At 44.4% G+C, this 12,475-nt stretch overlaps 1 protein-coding gene across 2 annotated transcripts in view; it reads right to left on the reverse strand.

The window, feature by feature from the left end:
* LOC149858158 (vascular endothelial growth factor receptor kdr-like) overlaps positions 1–12,475 on the reverse strand; it is a 172,807-nt gene that overhangs the window by 45,606 nt on the left and 114,726 nt on the right. For both annotated transcript variants that reach the window (XM_090060162.1, XM_090060161.1), the window contains exons 13-14: positions 3,028–3,321; positions 1,029–1,175 (exon numbers count right to left, since the gene is read on the reverse strand). In XM_090060162.1, the coding sequence (XP_089916288.1) occupies positions 1,029–1,175; positions 3,028–3,321 (441 nt within the window). The remainder of the gene's footprint in view (positions 1–1,028; positions 1,176–3,027; positions 3,322–12,475) is intronic.

Below are 12,475 nucleotides of genomic sequence, written 5' to 3' on the forward strand. Positions count from 1 at the left end.
GGATTCCAAGCTAACCGGCTTGCTAAGAAGATGCAATTAGCAGAGCAAGGGAATTATGCTGGGCCTTGAATCCAAAGGGGAGTGTGCAGTGTGTTCTGCCCATGAATCCTGTTGTTGTTAACAAGAGCTGTACACATAACTCGCCATGCACGGTGCTGAAATATTTACCCTGAGGTGTTTTTTTTCAGATATTTTATTTATGTTTCCATTGGTTGGATGAGTTACATGCTTGTCCCTCTAGAATTATTTATGAAATTTCAGTAGCTGTAAAGAGTTTCTGCTTGGAACAGTCTGATCTGAATTATGGATGATCCTAGATTTCCTTCCTACCCAAGATGCAGAATTAAAGTCAGAGGACTGGCTACTGATACCAGCTTCTCCGTGACACGAAGGAAACCTCAGGGTAGGGACACTTGGAAAGACTTCCAAGCTCAGACAAGGGAGTCCAGGGCTTGCAGCAGCCCTGTGCTGCTGTGCACTGTGTGATCTAACAGCCACTCCTCTGGACTGTTAGCCTGAGGGAAATAAAGAAACACAGTAATTATACTGGACAGCAGACTAAGGGTCTGACTCTTAGAGAAGAGATCAGCACTGACTCCAGCAGACTCTGGATCATGGCCTAAACACTTTAGCAAAAGGATCCCCCTGTCCTGATCACCTTAGTACACACAAGCATTCATCTTGGGTAGCAAGGGGTTCAGCATCTTGCAAGAGTCAGTTTTGTGTATGTTGAGAAAGCACATAGCCAATGTTGTGGGCACAATCAGTGGCACCGGAGAAATATAGATCAGGCCCTGGCTGCCATTGTGGGCCCTTAAAATCCCATATGCAGACCACATCAGCAGTCTGTAAAGGTCTTCCACCTGCTGGGACCTTTTGTATGGTTATTTGCATCATTGTAAATGACTGCCCAAAGTACCAGGCAGTGGAAAACTGGGCCATAAGTATGTTGCAAACCTGTGAGACCTTTCTCATCACCACCATCTCTCTTTTCTCACATACAGCACTGCAGCATTCCCCAGGCTCACCTGAAGCAGGTGAAATGAGATAGCCATTTTTCCACCACGTAATGTGAGGTGTCGGGGTTCCATTTGCTTTGCACTCCAGCACGATCTTGCCGCTGATGTTAACCTCCAGGTCCGTGAGGTTTTGAATAATATATGGCACCGCCTTTGCTGCATTCACAAAGGAAAACAATTCACAGTCAGCATTAGGAATGCCTCTTTTACAGATCTACCTAAGCATCTCCAAATACAGGCCTTGTCTTAGCAGCCTGGAGGCAGCAAAGGTTTGCTGTTGTTGGGGGAACAACGCTTGGCTTAAGTTTGATACAGAGCTGAATCATAAGCAAACAGAGTGGGCAGAGCAAATATAGAAGGAGAGTGAGGAAAGTAGGAAAATGGAGAAATTCTAAGGCTTTTCTGTGGCCCTGCACCTTGCTATGTATGCTTCTCCCCTTGTCGTGTATGCTCCTGCAAAGCTCAGGATGGCAAGGTTTCCTCAGCAGACCTGGTGTGAATGATTAGCATAGGGCAGAACAAATGTGAATACACCTCAGATTATATCATTTAAAAAACCCGACCAATTAACCAGCCAACAAATCCAGTTCAAAATGTGCAGGGCAGTCAAGGAAGAGGAAAAGCTGTGTGCATAGTATGAAAGGGATCCTGAAAGATCCACATGGCTAGTTTTACACAGAGAAAGTTTTTGAGTGGCATTTCATGTAGCATGTTTTCAAGGAGAATTTCTCCTCAGGCACTAGAAGCCAACGACAGAAACTAAGTAATAAGTCACAGAAGGGACATTCAAAATTTGAGTTCTTTCATACATGTACTAACAGCTTAGATGCATTTTTTCCCTTAGCCACTGTGTGTAGGTGTCTGTGTAGGTGGAAAACTGATTAAGTGAATAAAAATATCTGCAGGGGGAAAAGCAAGTGAATCGTTTGGATGCAGTGTGCAGAAAAGGGCCCAGTGTTTCAAAGTCTAGCTGTTCTGGAAACTAGTTATGAAACTAGTTATCAGTACAAGGCCAGAACAGGCATGAGGTCTGGGTATAATAGGAGGAGTTGGACTCTGTTTCCCTACCTTTCGTCTTTGGAAACACAGAGAATTAACTGACTTAATGTCACCACCCACACAGCTAACAAAACCCTGGCAGCTACAGCTACAGTTTGGGTGGCAATTTTCTGTGTGAGTGGGTAGGTGGGATCACAATAACTTTTCTGTCTGCCCTGGTCAGGGCCACTGCACTGGAACAATGTTAGCAACTACTTCATACAAGCACAACTGTGATCAAAACAGAGTGGACTGGCCCTAGCCTCGGCAGCAGAGAGAAGAAGAGAGTCTTTTGTGTTTCAATATTCAGAGGTACCAGGGATGCTGGGCCATGCAATAGTACTGATATAAGATTAAAAGGGAAAAAACAGGTTCTTGGAGTCCAGGTATAGATAAAATTGCTTTTGATCTAAGCTGTCCACTGATCACAGCATGTACATAGGAAATGCCATTTGATTATATGTTCCTGCAAATGTATTTAACTAGTCCAAAGCTAAATAACATTACACACAACCATGGCAGTCTCCTGGGATGTAATCTCATTGGATGTTTTACTCGCAGAACTGGGGTGGGCCATCCTAAGGAATATGCTGGGGTATTGTTGGTAATATAGCCAGTGGGGCTATGTCCTCTGAGTCAGCACTAAACCAGGGTCCCAGTAGGGTGTCAGGAGCATAAAATATTACTGGAATTCCTTCCTTTCTGCATAGGATGCTTAAGGTCCCCTGACACTTTTTACAGACCAGGGGCATCTGAAACCATTACAGACTACACTTATAAAAATGTTTCAATGTTCTCACTGCTTATGTGACGGAAAGCTAAATACTAGAGCATATACATGCATATTAGGACTGATCTAGGAAGTGCTGAGCACCCACCACATCCTAGGACATCAGTGGGAGTGATATTCAGCACCTCTGCTTATAGCACCTTTACATCACCTTTACCTTTGTCCATTGGCAAAACCTACCTTTGACAACAAGCTGCGTAGTTTGCTCCAGCATGTCAGTGGAATTATGCTGATTCTGAGCTTGGCACTTGTACAACCCGGCATGCTCTTGTGTGATGTTAGTAATGACCAGCATCAAGGAGATGGAGTAGTTGTCAATGCTCTTATTTCTAAAGGCACTGGGGACAACCTCTGAGGAGGGGTAATACCAGTCCAGGTGGTTGTAGATGTACTTGGAGGCTTTGCAGGTCAGTTGAATGTCACTTCCCACAATGGCAGTGATCTGGGACTCTGTCTGCAGACCAAATGGCACATCTAGGTGGAAGAGAAAAAGCAGGTTAGAATTAAAGCACAATGAAAAATATATTTGGCTGATCTTCTGTAACCTGGTGGCCAAATTTCCCAGACCTTCATCATGGAATGGGCTGCTAAAGAGTGCCCTCAGAAAGCCATGTGTGAACAACTATTTGTGCTTGCAAACTGGATAACTCTACATGCACTACTTGCCACTACACCTGAAGCCAGTGCTTCTTAACTCTTTTACACTCTGGGCACCCCTTAGAAATGTCAGCTCTTAGCTTTTGAAACTTTTTTGACTATGGAAAAATAATAGGTTAATTCTTCTGTTGCAAACAGCTTCACAAGGCTGCAACAGAATGTTTTTGACACTATGGACTCCTATTTGAAATCTTTATCTTACGAATCACATGGAGATGCTTGCACACCTAGCAGTGCTAATACTTCATGGCACCCTTTGGTTTGCCACCATTAAACACCTAGCGGTGCTAATACTTCATGGCATCCCAGGGTGCTATGGCAAGTTGGTTGAGAATCGCTGCCTTAAGCTGTTTGCCCATGAATGTTTTTATGAATAAGCTACCAGTAAGTAATTGAAAGCTATCTGTACAATTCGTTAATAGGTTGTGGTTAATGATGCTAACTCAGAATCAAGGGAGACAGATATCCAAACAGACTGATGTGTGTTCATGGGTTGTCTTCCTTCTGTCTGCAACAAAAGCCTTGAGATATTATATAGGAGTAAAGAAACGCCCTCATTTTGTTATTCACAGGTAACATTGCTTTCTTCTACAGTTCTACATTCTCCCAATCTTATTTCTACTACGCCAATATTTGTCTTCCTCACGTCTGTCACAATGGATATTTATTTGATCACTGAATGGATTAATTGATCCAACGATTTAGAAATCCTAGTGCTCTTAACTTTTAATAGATTCAGATAAAGCAATAGCAGGAAGCACAAGTCTGTTCCATTTACATGAGAATCTTAGGGTTCCTACATTGTTTTTACCAACTGTTTTACAAGGGACCTGGTTGTAGGCACCCTGGCCTAAAGACAGAAAGCAGGGTCTGGGGCTGGGTCAAAGAGCAGGAGCCATGTACCAAAACTAAAGGAAAATTCGGAAGCAGAGTCCCCAACACAGTTCAGGGTCTGGTTTGAGGGGCAATCCAAAAGGCAAAGTCTGAAAACAGAGCCAAATTGGGGGCAGGAGCCAGGAAATAGATACGCAGCGAAAGCCAAAGTCCAGAAATAAGCCAAAAAACAGAGTCAGGAACTAGCACTGTTGAGTGGCCTGCAAACCCAGGGACCCAGCTGGTGCGCAATGGATAGGCAGTGTCCCCAGCAGCCAAGCAGGATGCCCGTTGCTCCTGAACTGGGCAAGAGCTCATGAGCTGAGGCTTACTGCAAGCCTGACTGCCAAGGTACTTGACTCAGGCTGGCCTGCCTGATTGATGTCCCCAACAGCTTTCGTCCAATCAAAACATCGTTTACCTGATATGTCTGTGTGAATCGCCTGGAAGTTGAGAAAAATTATACCTGAGTAATGACCCTCAGATCAGATCGGGCTTCAGGCCTGCCACTACAGCCTAAGCCCTCCGAGCATCAGAACGGAAGGAAACACCGTCTCCTTTCCTTCCTTCCATTCTGTTATTTTCAATGACACCCCCCTCCCCACAAGGACCCGAATTTCATGATTAGGTTTCGTCACTTCTAATAACAAACTCCGTCATCAATACCAATAATAAAATCCCTGTGCCCTGGAGCTGTTTCCGTCTATCCACCAGATCAAGATTTTGGAGCAACAAAGGCAAGCATCTATGAAGAATCCAGTCTGGGTTTTATTCCAGACCCAGCGTGTGGCAGATGAGACCTTTGAGAGTATCAGTTTGATGTAGTCCTCTGGCCAGGAGTAATGCTCCATGCTGAGTTTTAATGATTAATTAAAGGCTGTCTGCAAATTAGGATGTAACAGACAGATCTTTGTGGAATGACGGCACTCAGGGTAGGAGAAGCAAGTAGTCAGGCACTGCCCGCAGAGTCTGACAAGTGCCACCTGGGAGCTGAAATGTGGCCCGAGGACAGGGACAAACACTGCAAACTCCTGCAAAAGTGCAGTGGAAGCTTTTATTGCTCACAAGTCGTTAGAGTGTTGAGAAATACTCACTTTGCCTAAGAACACAATATGTATTGCATGTAATACAGAGCCTCCTACAGGGTTCATACATATGATTTGAATCTCTCTTTCACAGCTCATCTAGAGTGAAATCAGTCAGCCTTGCTTCATGGTTTCTAGAGATTGGCACCAGTGCTATTTTATGAAAGATTTGAAAAGAGTCAAGTACCCTCTGGCCACCACTATTGAAAATGATAGTTTTCTCTGCTTTCTTTTTTATGGAATTCTTTTCCTATTTCATGCACTATTTTGTTAGGCTCAAGTCTGCTTTCTTTTGCTTACTGTGAGCAGGCCAGTGGTTTGATGAGGTGTAAATTGATTTTGGTACTATTTCTGTTCTTCGCATCTTGTATCCTGTGTTTCCAAGATGTCAGCAGAATGCTTCACTTGATCAGGTGAATAAAAATAATTAGAAAAGGCTGAGGCCAGCAGTTTTCCTTGGTGGAGAGAAACTGGGTCCAGTTAAAACTCCTGTATGGGGCTTTGATACTAATTGGTGTGAATCATAGAAAATTAGAGTTACAAGGGACCTTAGGAGGTCGTCTAGTCCAACCCTCTGCTCAAAGCAGGGCCATCCCCAAATGGATCATTGTAGCCAAGGCTTTGTCGCGCTGGGCCTTAACAACCTTCATGGATGGAGAGGTAACTTGTTCCAGGGCTTTCCACCCTCCTAGTGAAAAAGTTTTTCCTAATATCCAACCTAAACTTTCCTTCCAGCAACTTGAAACTGTTGCTCCTTGGTCTGCCATCTTCTACCGCTGAGAACAGTCTAGTTCAGGGGTGGGCAAAATGGCAGATCCAGCTGGCAGCTGGACTCCATTTCCCAGCAGCCCCCGCACACATTGCTGCAGCCAGTTTCCATGGAAACCCCAGCAGCAGCAGTGCTGTGACAGCGGGGGGCCAGGGTTTCCACACAGACTGGCCCCAGCAGCACTGGTACGGCACATGGCTGGGCAGGGAGCTTGCAGTGGTGACAGTGTGGTCTGGAGTGGGACAGAGCCATGATCCACTGCCTGCATGCCCCCTGGCCAGGGCATGCAGGCTACAGATCATGGCTGTGCTCCAGCTCCAGACCACGCTATCACCACCACAAGCCCTGGAGCAGCTCGCTGCCCAGCCGCACGCCCTGCCAGCACTGCCTGGGCCGCTCTCCACGGAAAACGCAGCCCTGTGCTGTCACGGCACTGCTGCTGCTGGGTCTCCATGGCAACTACCTAGAGCGATGCAGGTGGGGGCTGCTGTGAAATGAAGTCTGCCATAGGCCAAATTCAGCCCACAGGCTGGACTTTGCCTATCCCTGGTCTTGCTCCATCCTTTTTGGAACCACCCTTCAGGTAGTTAAAGGCTGTTATTAAATCCCCTCTCAGCCTTCTCGTCTGCAGACTAAATAAGCCCAGCTCCCTCAGCCTCTCCTCAGAAGTCATGTGCTCCGGCCCCCAAACCATGTTCATTGCCCTCTGCTGGATTGTCCAACTTGTCCACATCCTTTCTATTGTGTGGGACCAGAACTGGACACAGTACTCCAGATGTGGCCTCACCAGGGCAGACTAGAGGGGAATAATTACTTCCCTCAACATGTTGGCAGCGCTCCTTCTAATGCAGCTCAGTATGCTGTTAGCTTTCTTTGCAACAATGCCACACTGTTGGCTCATATCAGCTCACTGTCTAATGCAACCTCCAGATCCTTTTCTGCAGAGCTGTTGCCCAGCCAGTCAGCCCCTAGTCTGTATTGGTGCATGGGATTGTTCCATCGTAGGTGAAGGACTTTTCACTCGTCCTTGTTGAACCTCATGAGATTTCTTTTGGCCTAATCCTCCAATTTGTCTATGTCACTCTGATTCCTAGCCCTACCCTCCAGCTCATCTGCTACACCCCTCATCTTGGTGTTATCTCTGAACTTGCTTAGGGTGCAATCCATCCCATCTTTCAGATAGTTAATGAAGATATTGAACAAAACCAGCCCCAGGACCAGCCTCTGGGGCATGTAGATCACAAACCATTGAGCCTAACAATCTAACCAGCTTTTTATCCACCTTACAGTCCATTCATCTGACCCGGGGCGGGCAATTATTTCAGGCAGAGGGCCACTTACTGAGTTTTAGCAAGCCATCAAGGGCTGCATGACAGGCAGCCAGGAACAGATAAATATTAATTTTCTAAATTTTTCAGGGGTCCTGTGGGCCAGATAGAATGGCCTGGCGAGCCACATCTGGCCCGCAGGCGGCATTTTCCCCACCCCTGTTCTAACCCATACTTCCTTAGCTCGTTTGCAAGAATCCTGTGGGAGTCTGTATCAAAAGCCTTGCTAAAGTCAAGGTATATCACATCCACTGCCTTCCCCACATCCACAGAGCCAGTGATCTCATCACAGAGGCAATCAGGTTGGTCAGACATGACGTGCCCTTGGTGAATCCATACTGACTGTTCCTAATCACCTTCTTCTCCTCCAAGTGCTTAGAAATGGATTTCTTGAGGATCTGCTCCATGATTTTTCCAGGGACTGAGGGTGAGGCTGACTAGTCTGTAGTTCCCTGGATTCTCCTTCTTCCATTTCTTAAAAATGGGAACTATATTTGCTATTTTTCAATTGTTTGGGACCTCCCCCAATTGGCACAAGTTTTCAAAGATAATGGCCAGCAGCTCTGCAATCACAGCCAACTCCCCTAGCACCCTCGGGTGCACTGCATCCAGCTTCTCTTCTGAACTTTTTATGTGCATGTTTTTCTCTCATCTTAACATTCTGCAGAATGCAGGACCGGGCTGTTTTTCTTATCCATTCCTTCGACTGATATTTCTTATTTAGCATTTTGAATATTTTTAGCTAGGACTTGAGCTATTTTCTTCCATCTTGTTAGCCTTTCAAAATCTTTATGCTCTGATAGAATATTCATTGATTTTAGTAACAGTGGTAGGGAAACTCAGTCTCTCTTCCTCTATCTTTCTCTCTCTGTTTCTCCTTTATCCTCCTCCTACTGTGTCTGGAGAGCAACTGAACCTCTGAGAGCATGTTATGGCTTAGCTTAGCCCATCTCTTAGACTACTTTTCTTACAGTCTTGACCCTGAGAAGTGATTAACTTCCCCTCCCTGAACAGATGCAGTATGTCGTGAGATTCCTAATAAATGCTCCATATGAATACACTATGTGGCCTTTTCTCCTTTACCAGCAGGCCTTATGCATTTGTCTTTTTTACTGTATTACAGCCTAGTAGCAGCAATAGTCATTCAAGACCATAAGGATTCCCCAACAAAATAGGAAAATGAGCCTTTGGGGGAAGATAGGACATCAGAAAAAAAACAAAAGGGAAGTCTGATTCCATTTGTACTTACAAGGAATTAATTGTTTTTAATTTCCTGTGTTTTGCACAGTAATTGGTATAATTTAAAATTTAGCTCTTTCCTGAAATCCATGTCAGAGTCCATCAAGGTGACAGTCTCCCCATGTCAGACCTAGCAAGTCAGATGCAGGCAGAGTGAGGGCATGCTTGACAGTCTGAAACAACACCAGCCCTTTCATGTGTCCCATAAACTTGTCAGAAAGGAGCAAACTGATGGTGGCAAACAGTGGTAGAAATGTTAAATTCATAAAACATTACAGCTTTTGACAGCAGATTTGTTTGTTTGTTATCTGATGTCTGAAATAGAATATTTTCTTCTCAAGCAAGGCATTTCACTGAATTTTGCTGAGCTCTTGTTTCAACCAGAGAAGGGTTGTGAAGGCGCTATTGTTGTTTGCTATTATAATTATTATGATTATTGTGTATGACAGGAGTCTTCATTGTTGGGTGCTTCGCAAACACATAGAGGTAGATTGGAACTGTACAGTGGATGCCCAGTGATGTGTAGCTGCATTGGTCTGATGTGCAGCTGTACTGTCTGTGGAGCAGATCAGAGACCAAATTCTGACTAATATTTGCTCAAAGCTGGAAATTCCTCAGGAGTGGGTATTTGCTCAGCTTTTGTTAAAATGGATTCAAATGTAGTTGGCTCCAATGTGTGTTCTTTGGCGTTTGTCATCAATCTGTGGTTGGCAAAGACATGAGTCAGTTCCAAAGATGGGCTGACCACTTGGCTCCTGCCGGCTATGATTTACATGGGCTTGTGGGTGTCAAAATTGGGACAGACAGTACACACTGAAACAACTGATCTGTAGCTGACCCTGTAAAGAGGGTTTGGGGTTTAGTTAGCTGGAATCAAAATACTGGAGCAGGTGTCTGGCCAGAACAGCAGGGATAACACACCTAGCTTGTCTAAAGTACTGTGGGGGTTGTAGTAGGCTATGAGCAGAGAGAACATCTGCAGGAAGAACTGAACAAAGCTTTAAAGCGTCCATCTAACACTATCACTTTCCATCTAGATACAGCCGTTATATGGTTTGGTTTCAGAGTAATCTCCAAATGTGTCCTGCTGGCACTGAAATGTTTTAAAATAGCTTTTGGTGCTATTTCCAGTGTCTCGTAGAGGATCCTGAAGAGCTGCCATGTAGAACAGAACATGGCTTGTGCTGATATTCCACTGGGACAAAGAGTGCTTTCCAGAAAGCAACTTAATGCTGGCAAATGTGCCATGCTGGGAGCCCCAGGGACTCAGGAGCTGTATTTTCCCACAGAACAGGTGCAGCCTGGGTAGTGACAGCATAGGTTTCCCACTTTACTCCCCATTCAGTGCTCCTCTATATCATCTCAGTCCTGACCTAAAGGGTCAGTCTCCTGGGAAAGAGGAGAATTTAGCCTCTCAGGCCCTTTCAGCACTGGGTTTCTTGGCACAGACTCAACAAGGGGACCAGCTCCGAGGGATGCTTTAGAAGTGACATGAGACATAGATCATTTCACATAGGACAGAAGGAGATGAGGCGAGATCAGAATTTTCCTGACAGCTTCTGTGTGAAGTGCAGGGTCCCACCAGCAGAAGGTGACTTTCAGAGCACAGTTGGGTGGTTATGAAAGGCAGGAAAGATTTGCCAGAAGTGGTCCCAAAGGTTGCGTGTTTACTTTTCAATCCTGTATTCAACCCAAGTCAATTCTAAGATTCACCTGAATGAAGCTCATCAGCCTTACAGTTGTAACATGAATGTCTTCTTCTGTCCTCGGTCTCACTGTTCAGCCCCCAAGCTATCAGCTGCTGTGGAATATTGGACAGACTAGGAAACTTGCACTTTGAGGTAGGATCTGACCTATTTTCCTAGGGCATCCTGTTCATACTTGCTGTATAAGATGCTTTCCCTTTAGTCACTTGCAGTCCAGCTTCTGTAATCAGGGCCAAACTGCTTGGCCGTCTATGCGTTAGGACACCGCATGCACAGCAGGCAACCCAAAAGCCATGTTTGCCCAGCAAGAGAGAAGGAAGAAACTTCCATGGGAATCACCTGGGTGCTCTGAAGATAATAAGCTCAGCCACGTCTACTCCACAAAAGGTTGACAAGATGGTATGGGTGGCTCTTCACCAATCTCATACTGAGTGCAAGGTAGATAATGGTATCCCAGTTGTGAACCAGTCCAAGAGCTGCTGCTCCTGTGAGGTCTACAAAGGAACTGGCCACTTGGCTGGAGTAACACGTACCACTCAGCAAGGACCATCACATGAAGAGACAAAGTAGCAGGTCAGCCTGGGGATATTTTATCAGTGGAATCTAAACAATTCTGCCTCAGGGACTGTGATGTCTACATTTAGAACAATTCAGTTTCCTCATCCATAAATGCCACTGTTCTTCCTTAAACATGTGATTTATGCTATCATTTAATGCTTGTCCTTCTCTTAGGATGGGATGGAACTCACTTCCGTTTCAGGGCTGACAATGTTTTCCCTAGGTTTGTTCACGATCTGGTCTATCTCAGATGGAAAGAAAGTAATTTTGTGTGATATGGGAATAACCTTACATGGCTTAAGATAAGTAGCAGCATGGATAAGGAGATCTCATGGCACATGGTCCCAGGAATGTTAATACACTGCCTTACAAACTGTTCTCTTTCTCTCTCTCTCTCTCCTCCCCTTTTTTCCACTGTCTGGAGAAAAACTTGTGAAGGCAAACTCATGGTAGTATAAAAATCAAACTTCACCTTTCATATCTTTTAATACCAAAAAGGACCATTGTAATAATTTAGTTTGAACAGCTACATAACACTTGGAGCATCTATATGTGCATTTTAATGTGCAGTAGACTATTTTACTTTGCATTAAAGCATCATGTAAAAAACCCTGTGACATTATGCTTATGTGCAGTAAAATAGTCTACTGCACATTAAGTGTCACTAGAAAAGTGTGCAAATGCACTACTACTGTGCATTAGTGTAGCTTAATGTGCATTAATTTATTGCCTCACACTGGAGGCACTAAATTTAATGCACATTAGAAAGGCTCATTAATGCACATGTAGACGTGCCCACAGGCTGCAGGACTTCCCTCAATTAACGTATACTTGAAGTGTGACAATTATGGTTGAACTAGAGCATACCTTTTTAGAAAAACATTCAGTCTTGTTTTAAAAACTTTCCAGTGATAGAGAATCCACAGCCCTTGGCAAGTTGTTGCAATGGTTAATTACAGTAATTACTCATACTGTTGGAAAAGTATGCCTTGCACATTTGCATCATACACATATGTCAAAACATATCGGCCTTCAAAAAATGAAATATTTGAGGTATTAAACTTCCAATTAATTGTGTGGAAAAACACCACTTGTGTCAACTCTGATATCAAGTATCTCAATGCAAAAAAGGGCTCATCTTTCTTAGTGGGCAAAAGGGTATTTTAGCACTAAAAGGCCTATAGTTGGGTACCACTCTTTGAACCTCATTTTGCTCCAGTTGTATTCCCACACTAACATGTTATAGTGTTGGGTTTAGTAAGGGAAGATGGAAGGTATTATAAAGTCTTGTGGTTGGAATAGTGGATTTGATCATTGAGGAACCTATCGAAATATAATATCTGGCATTGTTCACTGCAGAAGGAAACCTTTATGAAGGCTCACATATAGTAGTGGGAAGTGTATAATTCATAA

Source organism: Crocodylus siamensis, chromosome 8, assembly GCF_052110815.1.
Source record: "Crocodylus siamensis isolate JL-2025a chromosome 8, ASM5211081v1, whole genome shotgun sequence".
Classification (NCBI taxonomy): domain Eukaryota; kingdom Metazoa; phylum Chordata; order Crocodylia; family Crocodylidae; genus Crocodylus; species Crocodylus siamensis.